Source organism: Stegostoma tigrinum, chromosome 9 (genome assembly GCF_030684315.1).
Source record: "Stegostoma tigrinum isolate sSteTig4 chromosome 9, sSteTig4.hap1, whole genome shotgun sequence".
NCBI lineage: Eukaryota > Metazoa > Chordata > Chondrichthyes > Orectolobiformes > Stegostomatidae > Stegostoma > Stegostoma tigrinum.
The window spans coordinates 50,664,954-50,689,382 of NC_081362.1; the positions used below are offsets into that span (position 1 = coordinate 50,664,954).

At 41.0% G+C, this 24,429-nt stretch overlaps 1 protein-coding gene across 44 annotated transcripts in view; it reads left to right on the forward strand.

Annotated features, from left to right (window-relative positions):
• nrxn1a (neurexin 1a) overlaps positions 1-24,429 on the forward strand; it is a 1,700,803-nt gene that overhangs the window by 427,625 nt on the left and 1,248,749 nt on the right. For 29 of the 44 annotated variants that reach the window (XM_059648525.1, XM_059648528.1, XM_059648548.1 and 26 more), the window contains one exon: positions 8,886-8,915. The exons of the other annotated variants lie outside the window; for them this stretch is intronic. In XM_059648525.1, coding sequence (XP_059504508.1) covers positions 8,886-8,915 — 30 coding nt within the window. The remainder of the gene's footprint in view (positions 1-8,885; positions 8,916-24,429) is intronic. 44 annotated transcript variants of the gene reach the window in all.

Genomic DNA, 24,429 nt, shown 5'->3' on the forward strand with positions numbered 1-24,429 from the left:
CATCTAATCTCCACTTAAATATTTACAAACAAAATATAACTTACTTTCAGAAAATTCTTCCTTTTTTATTTCTCAATGGGTATTATAATTTCTATGCTATCAGAAGAGAAAATACACAAGAACTTCCTTGAAAATTATTGTTGCACACGATTGCATACAATATGAAGGTGGGTCACATTGTGGACAGTGCGGAGGGCTGTTCTAGGTTACAACGGGACATTGACAAGATGCAGAGCTGGGCTGAGAAGTGGCAGATGGATTTTAACCCTGAAAAGTGTGAGGTGATTCATTTTGAAAGGCCAAACTTGAAAGCAGAATACAGGGTTAATAGAAAGATTCTTGGCAGTGTGGAGGGGCACAGGGGTCTTGGGGTTCATGTTCACAGTTCCCTGAGAGCTGCCACCCAAATGGATAGAGTTGTTAAGAAGGCGTATGGTGAGTTAGCTTTCATTAATAGAGGGATTGAGTTCAATTGCCGTGAAGTTATGCTCCAGCTATACAGAAGCCTGGTTTGGCCACATCTGGAGTATTGTGTCCAGTTCTGGTCGCCTCATTACAGGAAAGATGTGGAAGCATTGGAAAATGTGCAGAGGAGATTTACCAGGATGTTGCCTGGAATGGAGGGAAGGTCTTATGAGGAAAGGTTGAGAGAGCAAGGGCTTTTCTCTTTAGAACAATGAAGGATGAGAGGTGATTTGATAGAGGGAAAAAAATGATCAGAGGTATAGAGAGAGTAGACAGCCTGAGACTTTTTCCTAGGGTTGAGGTAGCTTTTATAAGAGGACATAGCTTTAAAGTGAAAGGAGGTAGATATCAGGGAGACGTCAGAGGTAGATTCCTTACTCAGAGAGTGGGAGGGACGTGGAATGCATTGCCGGAGAGAGTAGTGGAGTCGACCTTATTAAGGCAATTTAAGCGGCTATTAGACAGGCATATGGATGGTAGTATAAGGTGGGGTTGGAGGTTAGAAAGACCTGAGTTTTAGGGTAAAAGTTCGGCGCAACATCATGGGCCGAAGGGCCTGTACTGTGCTGTACTATTCCATGTTCGAAATGTACTTCTGATGGGGTGTAATTAATGTTCTCAGGAACTTATTTAATATCTTCTGGATCCTCCTCTCAGCTTTAAATGACTACTGTAAGTCCACATTCTGTGGCAAATATTCTTTGCTTTTCCAGTTAGTAGGCTGAGGTGGAATGACCGAGATGAAAGACCAGCATTCCTACAAATTTAGTGTGATCTCATTTGACTCATTTTCTTCATCTGATATGTTGATGTTGGAATCTGTGTCCTTGTGCACAAGTGGTGTTTTCAATATTTTAAAGAAGAAATTTTCATGTTATTATTTGCAAACCATGTTTAACAGTGATCATTGATCTTTTTGTGTTGTTTGCTACACATGGCTGGATGTCAGAGGGCTGCTTCTTTCCCAAGCACCCATCAGGTTTCACAAGTTAACAAAGTGTGAAGCTGGCTGAACACAGCAGGCTAAGCAGCACAACTATTTTACAGCTTTAGAGCTGTCATTTTAAATGTCATGATTAGATTCCCTACAGTGTGGAAACAGGCCCTTCGGCCCAACAAGTCCACACCGCCACTTGAAGCATCCCACCCAGACCCATCCCCCTATAGCCCACACAACCCTGAACACTATAGGCAATTTAGCATGGCCAATCCACCTAGCCTGCACATCTTTGGACTGTGGGAGAAACCGGAGCACCTGGAGGAAACCCACGCAGACACAGGGAGAATGTGCAAACTCTACATGGACGGCCACCCGAGGCTGGAATCGAACCTGGGTCCCTGGTGCTGTGAGGCTGCTGTGCTAACCACTGAGCCACCGTGTCATGTTTTCAATCAATCCTTCTACTCTCAATTGCATTCACATATATGTTGATTGTCTCTGTGTCATTGTTGGTGAAAGCAAGCACATAGGACTTGAGTGTAGCTAAAGGTATTTCCAACATCTTGAGAGGATCAGAAAGATTTGTCATTGTTGCTTGATGTGGAAAACACTGATTGATTTACTGCTGTACCATGCAGTCAATTCGTGGGAACCATATCTTGTCTCTACGGAGCTATTGGGTTTTTGACAGTCCCCGGAGGCCTTCACGTGCTGTATCGACAACTCTTCTTCAATGAATGTCGAATGATGATATAATAGTTGCATAATATGAGATGTCCCATGAGATGTGGTTATAGAAGGATGCTCGTGTTGAAGGACTTGCAGTATGTGCACAATTTAATTTGTATTCACTCTCTTATTCACATCTTTCCAGTTTCAAGATTCCATAACCTTAATACCACATAAATACATAGAATTTGGAATAAGAGTTGGCCACTTGCCTTGTTGAATCTATTCTGCTATGTCATATGAACATGGTCATCTAACTCAAAAACCTCTTCCCACTTTCTCCCTATACTCTTTGATCTCATTAGCTCTATATCGAACTCTTTTTTGAAAGCATTCAATGTTTTGGCCCCAGTCACTTTCTGTGGAAGAGAATTCTTCTACCTTGTGGACTCCTATGTCAAATTTCTCAGAATCCAGGTTGTGTCACAAAGTCAGGAAAGAAGTGACTGTAATAAGTGTGAGACTGAACAGATTCCAACTTTCCTGCATGTATTGATAATGTGATGTACCTTTGTAACTGAATGTATCACTCAAAAATGTGATTCTGCTTTAATTGAACAAGCAGCTTTCCTTCTTCAAGGTAAAGTTGTGTTCTTTAAGATACTGTAGGTATGCATGTTGACATGATTTCTGTTCACTTTCAATGTGTCCATAGATGAAGACGTCAATGTTCGGTTTATCTTCAAGTTCTTAATTTGTAGTTTGAAACGTGCTGAATACCTCAGCTGCTGAATTGACACCAAAGCTGAGTCTCTTGTATCAAAAAGTTCGCTGTCAACTGTGGAAAATACTGATAAAATATCTTAATTTTTCCAGAAGCTCAGCTTGCTAATAGCCTGCACTGAAGTCAAGTTTAATGAAGTGTTGAGCACCATTCACACTCTCTGTAATATAACTGACTGTATTTATCAGGTGTCAATCTCGCCCCATTGCTTGATTTCATGACTCTGTATCAACACAGATTCTAATCTGGTTCACCTGGATTTCTTGAAAACTTGTATGAGTGACATCCCAGGAATAGGCTGATCCCCAGCTTCCTCTGTAATGTCCAGATCATATAAACGCTGAAATTCTTTTTCTGTTTCGTGAGTTGCAATGGTATTCATCTCAGTAATAGGGGACTGAACAGATCTACAGCTTGTTTATAACAACTTGCAGTGTTCTTATAGTAGGAAAGCAGTAGTAAGTGAGAAGTCACACAACACCAAGTTATAGTCCAACAGGTTTATTTGAAATCACAAGCTTTCGGAACATAACCACAACTGGCACTGTGAAACAGCAGTATGAACCACTGAGCCACCATTTCACCTGTTCTTTCTAATTTTTTTGTATCTGCAAAGGACAGGTCCCTACCTATTTGCATATATAGCTTCCAGTACATACAAGTATGCAATACTGCAAACCTGACTAACAATCCTAGATAGCTGGCAAATTCTCTGCACTCTCTCTGCATTATGCAGTGCTTGTTGTTCTGTTATGGAATCATATCACATCAAATGTGCAGTGACAACATGCAACCTTTGTCTTCAGACCTTGACTTTCCACACATACCAGCATCAGTGCGTTTTCCTAGCACATCTCCCAATCATTGAGAGAACAGTTCTGCACTTCAGTGCTTCACTGTCAAGCATGTCAATACCTCTCATTGCACTGCTGTTGCAAAGACACTTCTGCAACTGAAACTGGAAACCTTTTTGTGGTCTCACAGATTATCACTCAGTTCGTGCTCACCCACTTTCTGCCTGCGTTGATGCTGACAACATCCGTGTCTTGCCTCGCCTTTTTGTACTTCGCCTCCTCAGCCAGACCTTAAAGATTTACAGTATTGCAGCCCTGCTTTGCGTTTTAGTGCAGACATAAAGCCAGCTTGTCATGGTTCTCAACAATGGTCAGTCAAGGGACTGGACGTGTTGCAATACGGCACCATGCGATATCAAGCTCATACCTGCACAAGTGACACCTATGTATACACCAGTGCTTCAATTAAGCAGCCATATCACAGAAACTGACGGAAGTAGTCCTCAGTCAAGTCAAGGAACACACTCGTCCATCAAAGGGTCTGGCACAGTAAAGGAAGAGCAGGCTCCAATATTGTTCGAGGGGCTTGGACACAATCAGTCAACAGCTTGGGGCAGTCCTGGATTTTTGGTGGGGGGAGTGCTCTGTACCACTACAGTCTGGTGCGTGAGCCACGTTGGTCCTTTAGGTCCAGTGTATTCACTCCTGGAGTCATCAGAAGATTGACCGGGAGCTGAATGGAAACCTGGAGTCTGGTTGCTCCTCATTCAGGATTGATCATCTGTTAAAAAAAAATCAGGATGGGGGGATGGTGGTGTTTTATTAGGGGGCACTGTGTTGGGAGGGCAGCTCAATTGTGGGGATTGGAGGCAGCTTGCTGGGATGCTGAGGAGATTAGAGCTTCCTGTACAGTAAAGTTGAAACACATTCCGAGGCTTTTGGATCTGGCTATCTGTGGCAGCCACCTACCATCTGTGGAGGCAGCTAGACATTCATGTGCCTGAAGCTGTAGGTTTCCAATGATATTGCTGCCATTCTGCAAATTTAATTTCAGGTTGTCCAGGGCCCCAATAAACCTTGCAGCTACTCCAGTGCATGTCAAATGTGTGACAGATTGCTGACATTCAGGTGTCCTCTCTATCTGGGGCTGAGCAGATGCTTTCTCTCTGGCATTTCTGTGCAGGCCAGCAATCTGAGCAGTTGTTCCTTAGCCAGCTGCAGAGATGTAGCATTGAAGTGATGAGGGTCCCTCATCATCCTCCTTAGTGTTTTTCTATAAACCTTGCCTTGCACAGGGAGCGGGTCTTGCATCAGGAGGGTAATATGAATGTTACAGCTCATCTCATGGGAAAAATGTGTAGGATTGGGAAGCAGGTGGGATAGTATGATGAACCCCTTGCATTGCAGGCAAGAGCCTAGGATTGTAACAATTTTGTTTTTGGACAGCTACATTTGATTTATGGAAGCACCTTTTGGTTTATAGCACCTGCATGTTTTCATTTTCACTGATTTGCCGATTAGATGATGCAGTCAAATAGCTATCTGCCCCTTTGAGCTTTGTTTTGATGTATGAGGTGTTTAGACTTTCAAAATGGAATTGGAGGAATTCATCAATATCCTCAATAAAAATTGACCCCCCACTAAATTAATATCCCAGCATGCAAGGAAAGCATTAATGTATTAGATGCCACAGTGTTTAAATTACCATGAAACATTGGGCAAAACGTGGCGATAAAAGATTTTTTTTGAAAATAACTATACACAGATATACACACAAGAAGTCCCAAACACCCTTCCTACAAACTGGTGAAGTCACAGCTGCTGACTGAAATCTCATTTGGGCAGAACTGAACAAATTTAACCAGGCAATTGTTTGTGTTTCAATTGCATTTCAGATCTCATTCATGGATTTAAATTTAACAATTGGCACAGTGATAACTGCAATATCACCAACTATATTCCTCTGCTGTGTACTGGTACTTGAACATAGGTAGTCTGGATGCCCAAGAGATTTAACATTCATTTACAAGAATTTCATTACCTCAGAGAGTTCAAGTTTCCCTGGCTTTTCGTTAGCTTAGAATTTCTTTGTTGACAGTTGAAAACTATTTCTTTACACCCTCCCTCTCTTTCCCAAATATCCACGTTCATTGGCCAACCTGAGAAAATGGATGACCCAATGTCAGCAGTCCACTGAGGGGACTGTGTTGTAGAGGTGACATCTGAGAAAAAACAGCAAAAAATAAATGATTGACATCAGTAACAGTGACGAGATTTTCCCTGAATTTTACTATCAGTTCTGGACATGTGCCAAGACTAAACAGCTGTGAATGCCAGGTGCAATTGTATGGTTTTGTGAACCAACTTATGACTGTTTCCTCAAAATGCTCTCAATGCATGTGTAGCTGAAATGGATCAGGCTGACCCATGACCTGGGATGAATTTGATGGCTATCCTCCGGCTGCTGAAGAGCTTAGAGAGTTGTGGTATATGAAGAGTCTTCTGTACAAGAGACACCCCTCTGTCACTTTAATACTGAAGCACTCGTCTCCCCAGATAAGGAAGCTAGCCGTTTCTGCTCTCTTGCAAGGCACAAACTTAACACCCCAGCAGAGCTGGAGGAGAATCCAGATGTCTCTTCTCCCTCTGACTTTACAATGTTTGAGTTCAGGGGCAAGGTCATGGTTTGAAGGTACTTCTGTATCTCTCACATGCTCTAAAAAGTCTGCTGAACCAGGTTTGCATGAGGTTTGACACTGTCTTGTTGGAAGAAGCCATACATCTATGCATAAGATGTGAACCCACTCATGGTCTGGATAAATTCATACACCATCTGCATACAGCAATGTGTAGCCTCTGGAAACTCCATTAAGTTGCTTGCTGCAACTCCAGTGTGTGGCTCCATAATAGCATGGGACTCAGCGGAGGTCTGGTCTCCCACACACTTCCAAATGTCAATTACCTTGCCTGTCACAGCCTCTGTCAGCAGTTTGGGAATATCTGAGCATATAGTTTTTTTTTGTTATCTTCTTTTTGAAAAAGTGATACAAGTTATTTGAAGTGTTCAATGTCATTAATTATGGTGGAAACTATAAAGTAGCCTTACACATTAAAGCAATAGTGGCTGAAGTTAGAAACTAGCAATGATTATATCTGTGTTGTCACATTTTATGTCAAAATAAAAATGTTTGACATGGAAATTGTATGAAATCAATTCTGGAAACAGTGGTTGGTAATTTGACACAATTGAGAACATTTAGTTTCTGCTTTATAGACACGGACATATTATTTGCGAGAAAATCTGAAGCTGCGTTGTGCCAAAATGATATATTTACTGAATTGAATGTTAAAGAAAATGAAATGTTAATGCTATGAATATTAAGTACTCATCCAATAAAAGCATGGAGCATTGCAGTGCAGAGGGAACATATGTGGCCCATTTTGTCTATATTAGCTGTGGACAACCCCAGAACAACTATTACTGCCCTGTTTTCTCCTCGTAACCCCATGATTTCTCTGATTCAATTATTGGTTCACTTTTCCTCCGAAAGACATTATTATGGCTCAGCAATGCCTGTGGTTAAGAGATTTCTTTCAAATTCTTTCATCATGCTTTCTAACAACCGTATGTTTAAGGTCACTTATCACTGATTCATCAAAAAGGAATAGACCATAAAAACTCCTCCAAACTTTAGAAACTTCCATTAGACCTTAGGCCATAAGACATAGAAGCAGAAATTAGGTCATTTGGCCCATCGATTCTGGTGTGCCATTCAATAAGTTTCTCAACCCCATTTGTCCACTTTCTCCCTGTAATCTATGATCTCCCTTGACAACCAAGAACCTATCTGTCTCTATTTCAAATATACTCAATGACCTGACCTCCACAGCCTTCTGTGGCAATGAATTCCATAGATTCACCACTCTGGCTGAAGAAGTTTCTCCTCATCTCTGTTCTAAACGGTCTTCCCTTACTCTAAAGCTGTGCCCTCATGTCCTACTCTGTTCGCTTCCCAACACCTATTCTGTCCAGACCATTCAGTATTCTGTAAGTTTTACTTAGATCCCTCCAATCCTTCTAAATTCCATCAAATATAGACCAAAGTCCTTAAACGTTCCTCATATGTCAAGCCTTTCATTTCTGGGATCATGTTGGTGACCTTCCTCTTGCCCCACCCCAGGGCCAGTCCATCCTTCCCGAGATATGGGCTCCAAAAGTGCTCACGGTACTCTAAATGTGGTCTGACACAGCCTTATAGAGTTTCAGAAGTACATTCCTGCTTTTATATTCTAGCCATCTCAAAATAAATGCCAAGATTGTATTTGCCTTCCTAACTTCCGACTCAACCTGCAAATTTACTTTAAGAGAATCCTGGATATAACTCCCAAGTCCCTTTGCACTTCAGACTTATGAATTTTCTCCCCATTTAGAAAATAGTCTATACATTCATTCTTTCTATCAAAGTGCATGACCTCACACTTTCCCACATTGTATTCCATTTGCCGTTTTTTTTGCCCACTCTCCTAATCTGTCTAAATCCTTCTGCACCCTCCATGCCTTGTCAATACTACGTGTCCCTCTGTCTATCTTTGTATCATCTGCAGGCTTAGCAAGAATGCCCTCAGTTCCTTCATTTGGATCATTAATGTGCACAGTGAAAAGTTGTGGTCCCAACACTGACCCTTGCGGAACACCACTTGTCACCAGCTGCCATCCTGACAAAGAAATTTTTGTTCCCACTCTCTGCTGTCTGCCAGACAACCAATCCTCTATCCATGCTAGTACCTTGCCTCGAACACCATGGGTCCTTATCTTACTCAGCAGCCTCTTCTGCTGCACCTTGTCAAAGCTTTCTTGAAGTCCAAGTAGATAACATCTGTTGGCTCTCCTTGGTCTAACCTGCTTGTTACCTGCTAAAGGAATTCCAACAGATTTGTCAGGCATGGCCTCCCTTTGATGATAATTTACTGACTTTGTCCTATTTTAACATGCACTTCCATGTATGCAGAAATCTCATCCTTCACAATGGACTCCATAATGGAGGAAAAATTCATGAGGGAAATATCTCCAGGATTAAGTACTTAAAATTCATAATACTTTTCCAATTGAAATCCTTTGTGTTCTTTCAGTTCCTTTCTCTTTTAAAGTGCATGTTTATTTTGAATATGATTTGTAACAAAACATTGAAAAGTTGGCAAGGATTAACTAGTTAAGATTTTCTTCATTTCTAAGGCGTTATCTCTAGCAACATCTACAGGACTGGTAAGTTGCTTGTTTCAGCATTACTTTCTACCTTTGAAATTTCTTCAGTATTACAGTTTTGTTTCTCTGATCAGTAAATAGCTTTTGTGAATTTTCTTCATAAATTCAAGGCTCTTAATCATTATATGATTTTGCTGCACATTGGGGTTGAAAGGAGCCATTTATTTAAAGTGTCATCTTTCATACTGTTGAAATATTCTTCTGGGAAGGAGGGATGGGTTCCAAGAGAACTTCAGTTTGCGTGGAAGTAAATGAAATGTTTAATTTTTAAATGATCCTAAGAGTATGATTTGAGTCTTTTTTTAATGTTTAAGTGATATTGTGAGTTAATGTTTTATTCATTTTAACAAATGTATGAAATGTGACAGTCTGACTTTTAAACTCGCTTTGATGCATGCTTGTTGCTCGTTACATAAGCTTCATTATATGGAATAAACTCTTAAATATGCAATTATGTGAACTGATCATTGCAGAATAATTATACTGAATTTCATTGTGCTGTCATGAGTGTGTAAGAGTACAACAGAATCAACGCCATTCATTTCAAAATGCTATTACAAAGAGAATGATTCATGACTGTCCTGTATTGTTCCACAGCAAAATGTTAAGTTTGCAGAAAAATAATTAGATGATTCTAAATAGGAAATTTTTATTAATCAATATATTAGGAGTTGCTCTATTATGAAGAAGCAACATCTTGCATATTTATTTTTCCAAATTTGGTTCATATTTGGAAAAAAGGTTACGTATTTTCTGATTCATCCTGTTTGTAAAAAAGTGTTGCATTAAAGATGCTAATGAAAGTAACTGACCGCAAAACGTGAGGTCTACAGTGAGTTCACGTATGCGAGTGCTGATTTAGTTTCCAACAGCCCCCAACAAGGCCAGAGTTTAATTCTGAACTTGCACTCGGGTTTAATAAAAATAATGAAGACAACTTAGAGGTGCAAAGTTGGTGCAAAGGAGAAGAGTTGACCATGTTCTGGACATTAGATTCAACAACAATATTAAAAGATAAAGTTGAAGCCTCATTGGAGAGCTAGAAAATGTATGAGTTTCATACGTAATAAATATTTTTGTACAATGAATATTTTGGAAAAATTATAACGTTTACAATGATGTGGTTATTAATTATACCCTGTGAAAACATTTGAGTTACTGTTTCAGGGATACCATCAGCTCCTGAACCAGAATCTGAGTATTGCCTCAATTTGATTATGGAACTGGTCAGAGAATGATCCTAAGCATTAGATGAAGAAACACATAAAACGAGTACATGTTTACGGAATAATAATAGAGAAAAACAAATGTAAATTTGATTTGATGTTGATCATTTAAGGAGACAGGGTTCTGTCAGTGTTATGCTAGTAATTAGATGGGGGCTAGATGAACTCCAAGCAGAAAGGTGTGCTTATTTTCCTGTGGACATTTATTGCCTAATGGGCAGTTAAGAGTCACTCACATTGCTATCAAGCTGGAGCCACATGTAGGCCAGACCAGATAAGGACAACAGTTTCCTTCCCTCAAGGACATTTATGAACCAAATGGGATTTCTCAACCCATCAGCATCAGTTTCCTGGTCATTATTCGACTCGTAATTCCTGATTTTTATTGAACTCAAATTCCTCTAACTGTCATAGCAGGATTCAAACCTGGGCCCCCAGAGCAGGGTTAATAGTCTAGTGATACTGCCGTTAGCTCATCACCTCCCCATGTGTGGTTATTGTATGCTATCTCTTGCCAAAAACTCTACATTACAAATAATCTGGTGATATACTCTGTATGCTCCATTAAGTGCCCTGAGACAAGTATCCAGTATGTTTTTCTTTCGCTTTTCAAAAATGATCAACAATGATGATGTGTATTGGTCAGCAGTAATGGCTGAGTTGAATCCGAGATTATGTCCCTAGCTTACATCAGGTATTTTGGGGAGAAAGTTGTTTGTAATTCTTAAAAAATCTTGGAAATTCTATTCCTGCACCCTGTTCAGGTGACATAGATCAATTTTAATTCTCACTTGGTTGTAAGTGAATGAGAGTGAAACAGACTTGCAATCCCAGATTTCAGACATGGGAGGTTTCCATGGGATTGAGGTCTGCCTGACACGTTTTCTAGAAGAGTATATTAATTTCTTTTGCTGGTAAAATTCTATTCTCGAGCCCAAGTTAAAAAGGGGAAGTGACAGCATTGTGTGAATGCCACTAAACTAGTAATTGAAAACCCCAGGTTAATATTCTGGAAACAATAGTCTGAATTCCATTATGGCAGATGGTGAACTTTGAATGAAAAACTGGAATAAAGAGTGTAATCGTGGCCAGGTAATCATTGTCAATTGTCATAAACACTAATCTGGTTCACTCATGTTATTTAGGGAAGGAAATACCAGGATAGGAATGGGGCTGTGTCTGGATTGGCTACGCTTTGGAGGGTCTATGTGGATTTGATGGGCTGAATGGCCTGCTTCCCCGCTGTAGGGATCCTATGATTCTAGAAATCTACCATGCCTACGTTGAATCTGTCACCCTCAATGTGACTCTGGACCCACATCAACATTGACTCCTAACAACCTTCTGGGCATTTGGGAGTAGGCGATAAATGCTGACCTACTGAACAACATCTATATCCACTGAAAAAATTAACAAAATTACCGGAATATCACTGTAGCAGCGGGATCTCAACTAGCTATAAATGCCATGGGAATAATCTCATACGAGATGTCATCAAGATAATGAGGAGAGTAGAACATTTTGCAGTAGTAATTGAAAGTAGAATTGTGTCCTTTTTGAATTAAGTCCAGGGGCAGAATCTTGTGTTGCTACCAGCAGCAGGAAGTGAGGCAGATGTGCATACTTAATTGTGTTGGAGGCAAAATTCAGCTGTCCGACAATGAAATGAAACACAGGAATTAATGTTGCTGTGGGTTGAATTTGGATTCAACTTCCCAACAGTGTGCATTATAAACTTATTTGTAATCCACTAGCATGTCATGCTTAAATAGTGGCCTAGCCAATGAAGCCTCCATCCCATGACTGAATTTTTTTAAAAGTACTGATTAAAACTATTTCACCAGATTGAATAACAGCTTTGCAGTACACATGAGATATGTGCTTTCAGATTGATGAGTCATTAATGTTGATTTACAGCAGGAGAGATCATCTTCCCCCGTGGATTCATACTGATTAGGAGCTTCTTTTCTTTCATGGAGAGCTTGATTGGACCATGGCAGAGAAGGCATGGATACATTACCAGGTGTTGGTGTGCAAGGGGATCAGCACAGATCTCACCAAGGGAGAAAGGGAGGCACTGGGAAGCAGAAACACCCACTGTTCCCAGAGAGCTTGGAAGAGAACCTGAAAGGTGGTTTAATGATATCAGCCCAGATTAGTAAGTGGTAACAGGAGTTATATGTAACCCGGGGGGGCAGTATATCCATTGGGAAAAGATGTGCCAATAGTTGCAGCAGTTGTGATTACCTACAGGTTAGGAAGACAGGGAGATCAGCAGTTGTGGTCTCACAAAGGCCACTTGTGTTGCCAGATTGATGCTGCCACATTTCAGGAAATGAATGCCTCCCTGGATGACCTTGTCAATATGGCACCTAGACCTTTTGAGGTAATGGTGCGGTGTTTTGTATGATCCTGCTGCACACTTAGCACCATGGGTATTTCATCTGTGAATATAACATTGGATGGTGGCCATTTTGTCGATGAGTAGAAAGCCCATGTGGGTTCAATCCCTCATTGAGATAACTGATGCTGAAACCTGATTCCAGCCTAAGGCATGTTGTGGAGTCCAACTAAAGAGACCCCTGCCCTTTGCCTGACTGTTACTTTAACAGGAACACTGGAGAAAATATGTAAATAGTTCAAAATACACATTCTCTCCCTTTCTTATGCCTGTAGAGGTTCAAGCTGCAAATATTTAACTTGAGTAGTGAGCAGTGACGGTGAAATGTTGACGTTCTCATTTTCCCTAAAATGTAAAAACACCAAATGAAACAAATACCAAATAAACTAAATGATGTGACCATTAAACACCTTGGTCTTTGAATTCAATTCATTTCTCAGTTACAAATACTGAGCAGCATACAACGGGAATAAGAACCACGTATCCAGTTTATTTTGAGCATGTGAGTGATTTGAGTGCATGACCCCTTTTAAATTTCTTGCTTGACTATGCACGCCTGTCACCTTAAAGGTACCAACTTGTATTGATTCTGCAAGGGGACTGTTGGTTGACTCTGTGCCTGCTCTGTTTCAAATGAATTTGAATAAGACCTTTTGTTCCTGTTGGGAAACCATTTCAGTGTTAAAAATCTTAACAATCCCAATATGGATCACATGGTTATGGGAGAAATGCTGGAATACAAATAGAGAAAATTTGACTTGACTGTGCAGAAAGAATCACATCTTCAATGCACATGTGGCACAAATGTGACACCATGGCACAGCCTGGATGATTGGAGTCAGCAAATGAGCACGTCAATTGGTCTTTGAAGAAGTTGCATGAATTAAGAAGAAAAAGAAAAGACATGAAGGTTACCATAAAGTAACAGCACAGGACACAGATGGATGTGACATGAAACAATTGCTTTGCTGACGTAGGAAAATTGAGCAAGAACGAAACAGAAGAAAGTGAATAAATTAATGTAAATGATATAATACAATCAATTATAGAAATGAGAATATGTTGCACTTGGAAAGGTTCATAGGCCAAGTGACAACATTCAGCTACAATGACCTGCAGTCAGCAGCAAACAACCAACTTGCCATTCATAACATTTTCACTTGCTTCAGTATGATTTAAAGGAGCCATTAGGAGTCTTAACCACGATCTAGACAGCTGGTAAGAGGCTCTCATTGCCTCCTTTGGGTGAAGAGCCACCAAATTACGTGTGACATTTTGCACTGTGCTGTCAGGAGCTGTCAGCTATTCTTTGCTCAGTATTCGGGGAGAGGTGTATGTTGTTGGCAATGAGTCCACCCAAGGTCTAGAATTGCAGAGACTCTTGCTAGAGAGCCGCAGATTAGCGATGGAGAGATGGGAATGTCACAGTGGGGACAGCAGTGTTCGCTACAAGGGTAGGAAGTGATACTCAGTAGAATCCCCCCATCGCCACTACCAACACCCGCCCTGTCCAATGCCACACTCTTCAACTAGGCATTAAATGTTCTTGAGCAAGGTACCCTCTCTGGTAGCATGCAAAACTCCAACAGGGTTTTTCTTTTGAAGCATCCCACATGGTGAACCCTTTGCCAACTAGTGGCTGACAATGGATGACCCAAGAGCCCTTCCACTCCAAATGTAATTGTGGCAGATTCAGAAAGGTGGCAGTGACCCCAAATGCCATCTTTGCACTCAATTAAATGATGTTCTGCCTACAAACTCACCTCAGGGGAGGACATTAAATTTCATTCATTTTTTCTATTTATGCACTATGACTTAGCTACTTTTGAGTGAGAATGGTGCTGTGTCCTTTCTAGGGCACTGGGACAGTAATGAACAGGGCAAACTATAATGACTTCTTAATCAGATTGAAAAATCCATTGTGAAATAAGCTGAACTGAATTTGACAAGTTTATCTTTTAAACACACAGTGGCTTCATTTGCATGTCTGTACCTAACAACAAGAGGCTTCCAGTTACACTTTACAGCATTTGAGTGAAAACGCACCTCAGAAGGTGCTGCTGCCTATTCATGATGGTGAATGGATATGCAGGGTCAAACATGGTGGCTCAGTGGTTAGGGCTGCTGCCTCACAGCACCAGGGACCCAAGTTTGATTCCACCCGAGGGCAACAGTCTGTGTGGAGTTTGCACATTTTCCTTGTGTCTGCATGGGTTTCCTCTGGGTGCCTTGGTTTCCTCCCACAGTTCAAAGATATGCAGACTAGGTGAATTGGCCATGCTAAATTGTCCGTAGTGTTCAGGGATGTATAGATGAGGTGGGTTATGGGGGATGGGCCTGCGTGGGATACTCTGAGGGTCGGTGTGGGCTTGTAGGCCGAAGGGCCTGTTTCCACACTGCAGGGATTGTCTGAAGATCTATGAAAGTTGGCCTATTGCATCCAATGACTCCTGCTGTGGATGTAATACGAGTGTTGAAGTGAGTGGCATGAAAGACGGAGGACCAAATTGCATCCAAGATGAGGATTGAAAGAACTGCTGGTTATTTATTTCTCACTGCTCTGTTTCCACCACTTAATTTGTCATAGCAGCAATATCCAAGAGGTTTACTTGAAATGCTAGTCTCTGCCTATGGATAGTCTCACATTTGCAATTGTTTTTTGCTGAACTTTGATTTCTGCTGTTTCTTAGCCTTCTGTGAGTTGAGTTGAAGCTACTGCCTGGGTTCTGTGTAGTACTGGTGAGATCCTTGGAAAAAATGGTTGATAATTCAATCATTAACGAGCTCATTCACCATAGGCTTGATCTGTCAAAGGGCATGTTGCTGTGCTGCACTGTTCTTTGTTCTTTGATTTTTGCCAACAGCACACACAAGCCAGCTCTGGGGAAATCAGGAAGATGTGAGAAGATTCAGTTTACTGTTTGTTGTAGTTCTTTCAAAAAAAAATCCTGACCATTTTGAAGCAGACCTTGTCTGTATAAGTTCGGGATTGTTCTCCCAGCTGCATCCAAACCCGGGAATGTCAATGTCAATATTTAACTCAAAGTCGAATCATATTTTATAAAAATATATAAAGAGAAGGCAAGAAATTAAGTGAAAGAAGAGATGCAAAGATAAAGCTTAAACATTATTTAACTTCTTTAAATTTTGAGAATAAACAAAATCTGAATAAAACTGCAGAAGTAAATTTTCAATGCAGAGCTTGTTGGCTGTGACTGAACACAGTATTAAAAATTCAGTCGTGCTTGTATGGTCTGTTCTTAACTTTGTATAGTGGATAGATATTGTAAATTGACAGCTTCCGTGGATATCTGAGCATGATTGGAGCCAGAGTAAAATCCCTGGATGAGCAAAGAAACTGACAAGGCAACTTTTGATTTCAATGTGTTATTGTACATTGTGTTAGTCATAGAATCATACAATCAGAAGTTAATGTCTGACTTACTGCTAACTAATGGTGAGTACAGATTATCATACTATTATTTTCACTTCAAAATCCATTGTTTGTAAAGGTCACAGCAACAATAAATGAGAGATGCTACAAAAGACACAAAAGGACTTTGAACTCCATGTTTTAAAGAACTGATTCCACATAATTGTGGAAAAGTCAGTTTTAGGCACATAATACGTTTTCAAAAACATGGAACTGAATCTTATGGATTTTTGGCTCAGTGCATATAGTGACAATTTTGGTGGAGTGCTTCACACCACGAGGCCAAGTGAGTCTTTCGGCAAATCTTACTAAACTCACCACACTAATCACTCTTCCCACTCCCATGGCATGTGTCACACCTAATCTCCATCCTGTCTTGTCTCATGATGTTCTCGGAATAGCTCACAACTCAGGCAGACATCTGCTCCAGGACCAGCATTCGTTATGTCCATGAAATTTGTGAATGCCAGCTGCTCACTTGCAGGAATGCTGGCATTTGGCAACTGCCCTGCTCACAATGAGGACTGATGGCAAAGAAGGGGAGAATGGGCACCATGTTTCTCAAAGAGGGCCCTGGAGTTCCAGGTGCAGCAAAAAGATGTTATCTTTCTCAAGGACCACCAGAGGATGCCAGACAATGCCATCCTGCTCAGAGAATGCCATCTGGGTCTGTGTCGTCTACATTGTTTGGAGGACCAGGCTGCTGTGCAGAAAGAAGATGCATAACCTTCCCTACCCCACCAGGGTAAGTTCCATACTCTACTTGCTGCTACCGCACATTCATTCCATCTCCGCCACTGCACCCACCTCCCATCAAGATCTGTGCCCTGATACCCCCTCTGCTCCGTGCAATATCTGCTCTCGCCCTCCTATACCACAAAACGGCTTGGGACAATAGGAACAGGAGTAGGCCATTCAACCCTTTGAACCTGCTTTTCCAATTCAGTAAGATCATGGCCACATCTGCTTTCATGCTTTTTCCTCATCACTTTTGATTCTCCTACTGATCAAAAATCAATCTCAGTCTTAAATAGGACTCTTTTCCACAGATATCCATTGGAAGGAGTTCCAAAGACTCTCAACCCTATGAGAGAAGAAATTCCTCCTCGCCTCAGTCTTAAATTGATGCCCCTTTATTCTAAGACTGTGTCCCCTGGGCCTAGACTCTCTCAAGAGGGAAAACAATTCTGCCAGTATTTACTCTATCAAGCTACTTTAAGATTTTTACCTATCTCAATGACATCACCTCTCATTCTTCTACACTCCAGTGAGTAGAATCTACCTGTTTAACCTTTGTTCATTAAGCAAACCTGCATGCCCTGTCCAATGCCTCTTCCGTCCTTTAGAACAACTCAACATATTGCCCTCGCATGCACCAGAACTAACAGCTTTGCCATCCACTTGCATCTTAGTCAGTTGCCTCCTTTGTGTCATTGCAGGACAAGACATCCCAGAACAGGGTGGAAGAAGGATGGGCGCTTAGGAATTCCTGGACATCAGTCTCCTGAACCTCCTGAGAAAGAAATTTCTTGCCAACATACGGGACCGTACCTGCAGGAAACGTTCATGTCCTAGCAATCGAGTAAGTACCACTTCAGTGCCAACAGTTGCCGAGGTGTCACCGCTCTGTGTGGGGACACCACTTCGAACTACTGGCCACAACATCTTCTGTCTTCTCTGTGTTACAGCTGCATCAACCCACCAGGCCACATCAGTAGAGAACCAGGTGCACAGCCAGATGGACACAATGATAAAAGTGACCACGCCCTGAAGAAAGCATTGGCAAAGCTGCCCCGACGCCCTGTACCATCTCTTACAGTGACAGCCGGGTGGAGTCAACAGCAACATTCAATGCAGACTTGGAGGTTGAGCACCGCACAGAGATGTTCCCACACATGGGGTGAGGGAGAAACTCCACAGGCCACTAACAGTTAGAGACGAGGCACTTGCTGAGCCCCCAGCAGGAGGTCACCCTGTGATCTGAGCACTGAGGGCCTTCATAGAAATGCAGTTGGAGAAGTGGCAGCAGGCAGCTGTGTGAACCACACTGGGTCTCATCGCTGAGGCCCCAAACAGTGGGTTGGTTGGAAGCTGGAGCAATGCAGCTGATCCTCTGACTAACTGTCCAGACAGTCCCTGTGGACAGGATGGCATCTGCCATGGAGGGATAGCACCAGTGTCCACAGTCACTCCTTTCTTGCATTCCGTCACCCCAGAACTTGGTCCTCAGGCCTGGAGACAGGGTGAGAGGGAGGGCAGGGAGTCTAGGCCATAGTCCAGGTGCATCCTCCCCACAAGGAGATAAGGTGGAACCCAGAGGCAATCAGCTGGAGAAGGAACCATGCCCAGGTCCCATCAGCAGTTCCCACTCAGGAGACTGCAGACATGTTGAAACCTTCCATCTCTAATCTGCCTGCTGCCCTCTCACCCTTGGAAGGCTGAGGAGGCTCAACTTGTCAACAAGCTGCCTGCATGTGCTTAGACCTACCTATTCTCAATACCCTAATCACCCATGCCCCTACTCTCATCTACTAGGGTTTGTCTAAGATCTGACTAACTGGTGCCCACACACATCCCTGACTCCATCAGATCCCCCACCCCATGACTGGCCTTTATGGAGACAAAGGAATGAATGGGACCTGCTCCCTGGGCCACAGGCATGGTCCCTCTATGCAATGACACACTGACCAAATGCCTGACTGTGACCAAGGCCTGAGAATGGTATGGGAGGATGCTCCTGACTAACTCAGCTGGACCCCCCCCCCCCCCAGACCAATGGGCACACCTAAACTGCTCCCCAGTACATGCACTGTTGTTTGCTGCGGGCGCTGGGTGTTTGGCGCAAATGCTTCTGCCACGTGCTACAGGTGCTAGTCTGATGTGGCATAGTGACATATAACAAAATGTCCACACCCTGAATTGAGGATTGCTGTGCAGCATGATCGCCTCCTTGTTTGCATGATTGTGCCTATTGCCACTGCAAGGCATGGCACAGCAAGGCATAGTAAAGCATAGCATGCTGCACTGTAGCACAATGCATGAATCGATACTGAGAGAGCAAGGGAGCAGTCAGGGTGGGCAGTCTAGTCCATGCCGTGGACGGGGTGCCTGTTCCTGTATGGTAAGTACACCTGATGCAGCCATAAGTTGCTGGGTGCTGGTGTACCCCATTTGATTGAATCTGGATTTGCAGAGTGCACTACCACTGCATTGGAAAGATGCCAGGATGATGATGATGGGTCCTTTAAAGCCTGGTGCCATTGTCTGTGGTGGAAGACTGCAAGTGACTGGTGCTCAGAGGTTTTGTGTTTTGACTGTTTGTAAAGTGGAGATCATTTGGAGGAAGTGGTGAGTGAAAACCAGCAGATACCTGCTCTGGTTTCATGTCAGGTTTTCCCAAAGGCTTGCTTGTTTGGCGAGTTTAGTGAGAGAGTAACCAGAATATTAATGTGATAATTTGGGCTGTCAGTAAGACGGTTCAGCAGTGTTAATCCCCAGCAATTGTCGACTCACCCTGACTGCCAAGAGTCTTGCCACAGTATTTGTGAAAAGCCTATAAGATGGATCAAAATGACGTCAACATTGAGATGCTGCTTGCCGGACTTCTTGCCTGATTCTGCAACATTGTCCATATCACTTGGCCCCCAATAATATTTTAACCATTGCGATTGAAAAAGAAGCTAGAAATAATGATACAATGTGAACAATATGCTCAGTGTATCAGGTAAACACATGAACATTGACTAAATAGAAATTCATGTGATTGTGTAAGAGTATGTATTAATTTCCAATCTCTTCACACATCAAAGATATCCAATACACAAGCTGTACCAAAATCCCCACTTAAAAACAGGGGTTAATGCAGAGATAAATGAAAGTGAAAAATAGTCATGAAGAAGTAAGCACGGAGGGATAGCGTGCCAAACGCTGGTGAGGAAGAAACAGCAATGGATGTAAATGATTAAATGTGAATTGGTTTGGAACGGGGATCCAATATGTTTCGTAGTCCAACTGTGTTTTATGGTGATACAAACTTAAGTGAGTTTGCAGCAGCAGAAATCACAAAGTAATTTCTTTGCTAAGCACAGTCACGAAAAGCAATAAGAATGGTATAGGAGCACAGCATTTCAATCTTTGTGATACAAGTGACATCACATACTGATAATTCCCCGGACCTAAATTTGCCATTGTGTAGATAGCAATACCACACGCCGTGGCAAAGAAATAATTTGCATCCACTGTCTGATACCTTTACTGCTGTAAAGGCTTTGGCACAGTGCTGTAACGTGCTTCTACTTGCTTGGAAAATGGCTACAGAAAGGCCTCTAATATTGCTGCAAATCTACCAGCTAAAGTAAAGAACATTTAGAACCAACAAACGTAGGAGCACAACATATTAAACCTATATATGTCAAACACTGCATGACTAAAGAAAATGGAGAGGAGAAATAGTGCTGTAAATGCTCGTACTGCACGACTATGCCACCAGCATTTGTAAAGAAGAGATAATAAAATGTGAGGCTGGATGAACACAGCAGGCCAAGCAGCATTTTATTATCTTGGATTCTCCAGCATCTGCAGTTCCCATCATCTTTGTAAAGAAAAGGTCAGGTTAGCCTTCTCATGAAGTGTATGCAAAACTAACTTGATATTTCTCGTTTTAGATCTTTAAGAACCTACAACATATTTCAAGATTTTTGCATTTATTTTTAACCAGTAATGTTTTCACGTACCTTGCAGTCTGCCATTATTATGATGAAAATATGGACTCAAAGATGAACAAAGTATCCAATTTCTGAGGTATCCACGTTGGTGTTCAGAAATTCTGTCTGGTCTATTTGCTCACACATGCCTTACGTCATATCAGAATAAAATGCGTACTGTGGAAGATTATTACTAATCACCTTTTGGAAATTAATTTTATGTTTTCACTTCTTGAACATAATTTCAAAAAAATTTATAACACTGTCTGTCCTTTGACAATTGACAATTCTTTGCTCAAAAGCTTTGTTTGATAAGATTATTGAGTTTAAAATTAAATTGTAGGTGACCAAAGTGACAAATCTAGGTATTAATAATAACATAAAAATACATACAAGACTTTTTCTGATCGTAGACCTGATAGTGTTAATGAAGTTTGTTTATCTGATCATTCAGTGTAAACTTGGGAGGAAGAGTGACGGGAAGCCCTTACTCATAGTAACAACAATAAGAACTCAAATATGTACAGATGGTACACAGTGGGAAGCAATTTTTGTTTGGTCAGGAAAATTTGCTATTTATAAAGGTGACCGCAACATATTTTTGCTGTTATGAAGAACACATTCTGAAAAGAGTGTGAAGAAGTTAAGCTGGTTAGTTTTTCAAAAACAATTCTGTGATACTAACATCAGTTTTCAAAACAATCTTTTCTCACACCTTCAGAGAAATGGGCACCAGGACACTCCTTGTATATATTCAGAATAAATGTTCAGCATACAAGTAAACACTTCCCTTGGGCTGAACAGTTTTCATGAAATAGATTTATTTACCTATATCTGTTTATTTTTAACCTTTTATCCATTTTTCTTGCAAAATCTATTTTGCATTAGAATCATAGAGCTGTATAGCACAGAAACAGATCCTTTGGTCCAACTCTTTGACGTTAACCAGATATCCTAAATTAATCTCATTCCATTTGCCAGCATTTGGCCCATATTCCTCTCAACCCTATCTATTCATATACCCATTCTGATGCCTTTTAAATGTTGTAATTGTACCAGCCTCCACCATTTCCTCTGGCAGCTCATTCCATACACACACCACCCTCTGGGCTCCTTTCAAATCTTTTCCCTCTCACTTTAAAACTATGCAGTTTAGTTTTGGTCTCTCCTACACTGGGAAAAAGACCTTGGCTATTCACCTTTTGCATGCCTCTCATCATTCTATAAACCTCAAAAAGGCCACCCTTAAGCCTCTGACACTCCACGGAAAAAAAAATCCTTAGCCTAGTCACCCTCTTTTGATAGCTAAAACCCTCCAATCTCAACAACATCTTGATACATCTTTTTCGAAACCTTTCAAGTTTAGCAACATCATTCCTATAGCAAGGAAAACAGAATTGAACACAGTGTTCAAAAAGTGGTTTCACCAGTGTCCTGCACACCCACAACATGACGTCTTAACTGCTACATTCAATGTGCTGACCAAGTGTATCAAACCCACTGCGACTCCACTTTCGTGGAACTATGCACCTGCACCCCTTGGTCTCTTTGTTCAGCAACACTCCCCAGGGCCCTATGATTAAGTGTATAAGTCCTGCTTAGGGAAATCTTTACCAAAATACAGCACCTCACATTTATCTAAATTAAACTCCATCTGCCACTCCTTGTCCTATTGTCCCATCTGATCAAGGCCCTGCTGTACTCTGAGACAACCTTCATCGGTGTCCACTACACCAGCAGTTTTGATGTCACCTGCAGACGTATAAACCATATGTCCTATATTCACATCTGAATTATCTATATAAATGACAAAGAACATTGCATCTGTTTTTGCAATAGTATCGCTACAGTCGTTTTTCTTATCCCGAGATACAGGAAAAGAGGTATTTTTGCGGTCAGAGTGAAATGAAACAAATGGGTTTTCATTTCAAAGTAGATATTAATGGTGATATCTGATTGAAAGCCATGCTTTAAATGCTAGCACCACCTAAAGCAGAACTGTAGTGGAATACAGATACACAGTATTAGATGGTCTTCCTGCCCTTGGCATTTACAGGATGACAGCTGTCAAAGCTTTCATATGTAATTTTCAGGGAAATGGTATTAGTGTTTTCCTTTTTCTTCTTAAAACATGCCTGAAGTATAGTAACATAATAATGATTTTTCTTTCATCCAAGAAGAAACAAAAATTTATAATGTACCAAAACGATTGTGTTTTCTTTCCTATGTGTTTCAAATTCAGTTTAAAAGGCCAATGCTGTTTATTGTGAGGAGCTGCACTAATGTGCGTATTTTCTTTTGTGTTATTTTAATGAGCCTTGACAAATGGTCCTGAAGGAACAGGTAAAGTTTTTTCCTAACCCACTCTGGGCAGTAATAATCAGGTTGTTTCTAGGCAACCTGATCCCGTGGTTAGCTGTTTCTGAGTGCATGCGGAGCTCACATGTCTTCTTATATCCTTTGAAAATGTCTGAAATCAGTTGACTGTACAAGTGACAAAAATATTTCAACCTGTCAGCTTAAAAAGTAGAACCTGAGATCATCTCATTAATTGAGAAATACACATGATCGGCTATAATGGACTTCATTTTATGGGGAACATTAATAAATGTCTGAGTGAGCTACATCGTATTGACATTTGTAATACACAGATCAGTGATGCTTGGCAGGATGATATGACATATGGCAATGCATTTCTGATTTTCTTAAGCTTTTCTTTCAGTTCAGGTTAGAGGTACTGACACACAAGATCCAATCCCAATGTGAGGTGCTGAACATGACTATTAGCCAATAGAGACATGAATAGTATTCTTCTTATATTTTACTATCTGCATAGCATAGTGCTGTTTTTATCTCAAGTAACAAATTGTCATATCAAAAAATCCAGTCATTTTTTACAGAATTATTTGAAAACTAGATCCCTTATAAATCATTCGATCTTGTTTTTAAGATCTTCTTTGAAAAATGCTAGACCAAGTGAAGTGCATTCTTGTTCCAAAAAGCACTCTTCTTTCAGTAAAAAAATGAGGATCTTTTTGCAATGAGATTTGCAAAACTATTTTAGAATGTGGGGTGAAAATACATTATCAATCCTGCAAAAACTTGAAGGACATTTTTTTCTTGCGCTAAGACATTAACATTTTTAAAGTGTTGTGGCTATTAAGAAGAAGAAAAAAAGCTTTGTCTGATTTGCCTCCCTTTTTGTGTAATGTGTAGACAAGATTTTGTGTATTGCTTTGAAACTCCAATTCTTTAGTAGAAAAAATATGAATGAAACCTACTTCTAGATTGTATGAAATTATTGCTTTCAAGTTGATAAAACCACAAACTGTTTAACTGGATAAATGATGAGTGCTTTGTCAATCCAATTGTATTTTAACAAAATTTGATGGAAACATTGGCTTAGATTTTCACCCTATCGACAAGGCACTTCACTGTTGTTAAAACAGTGCAAAGAAGTATGGAAATTTTAAAGTAACATGTTGCTTGACTGGGATCTGATTCACAATTCACCTGAGTTGTGATGGGTAATGAGACTCAAAATTAGTTTTGGACTGCAGAGATATAGATGACCTCTAGTTCATGGGTGGTAAAACAGTGGAACTTCCAATTCCCAACCCAAATGTTCCCTCTTTTCTATTTACATTACTTATTTACCAATAGGCATGACCTGTTTTCATGGGGTGGGAACAGGGGCAGGCTGGATTTTGTGCATGTACAGTATGTGAAGACGGCCGGCCATTTAAATCTT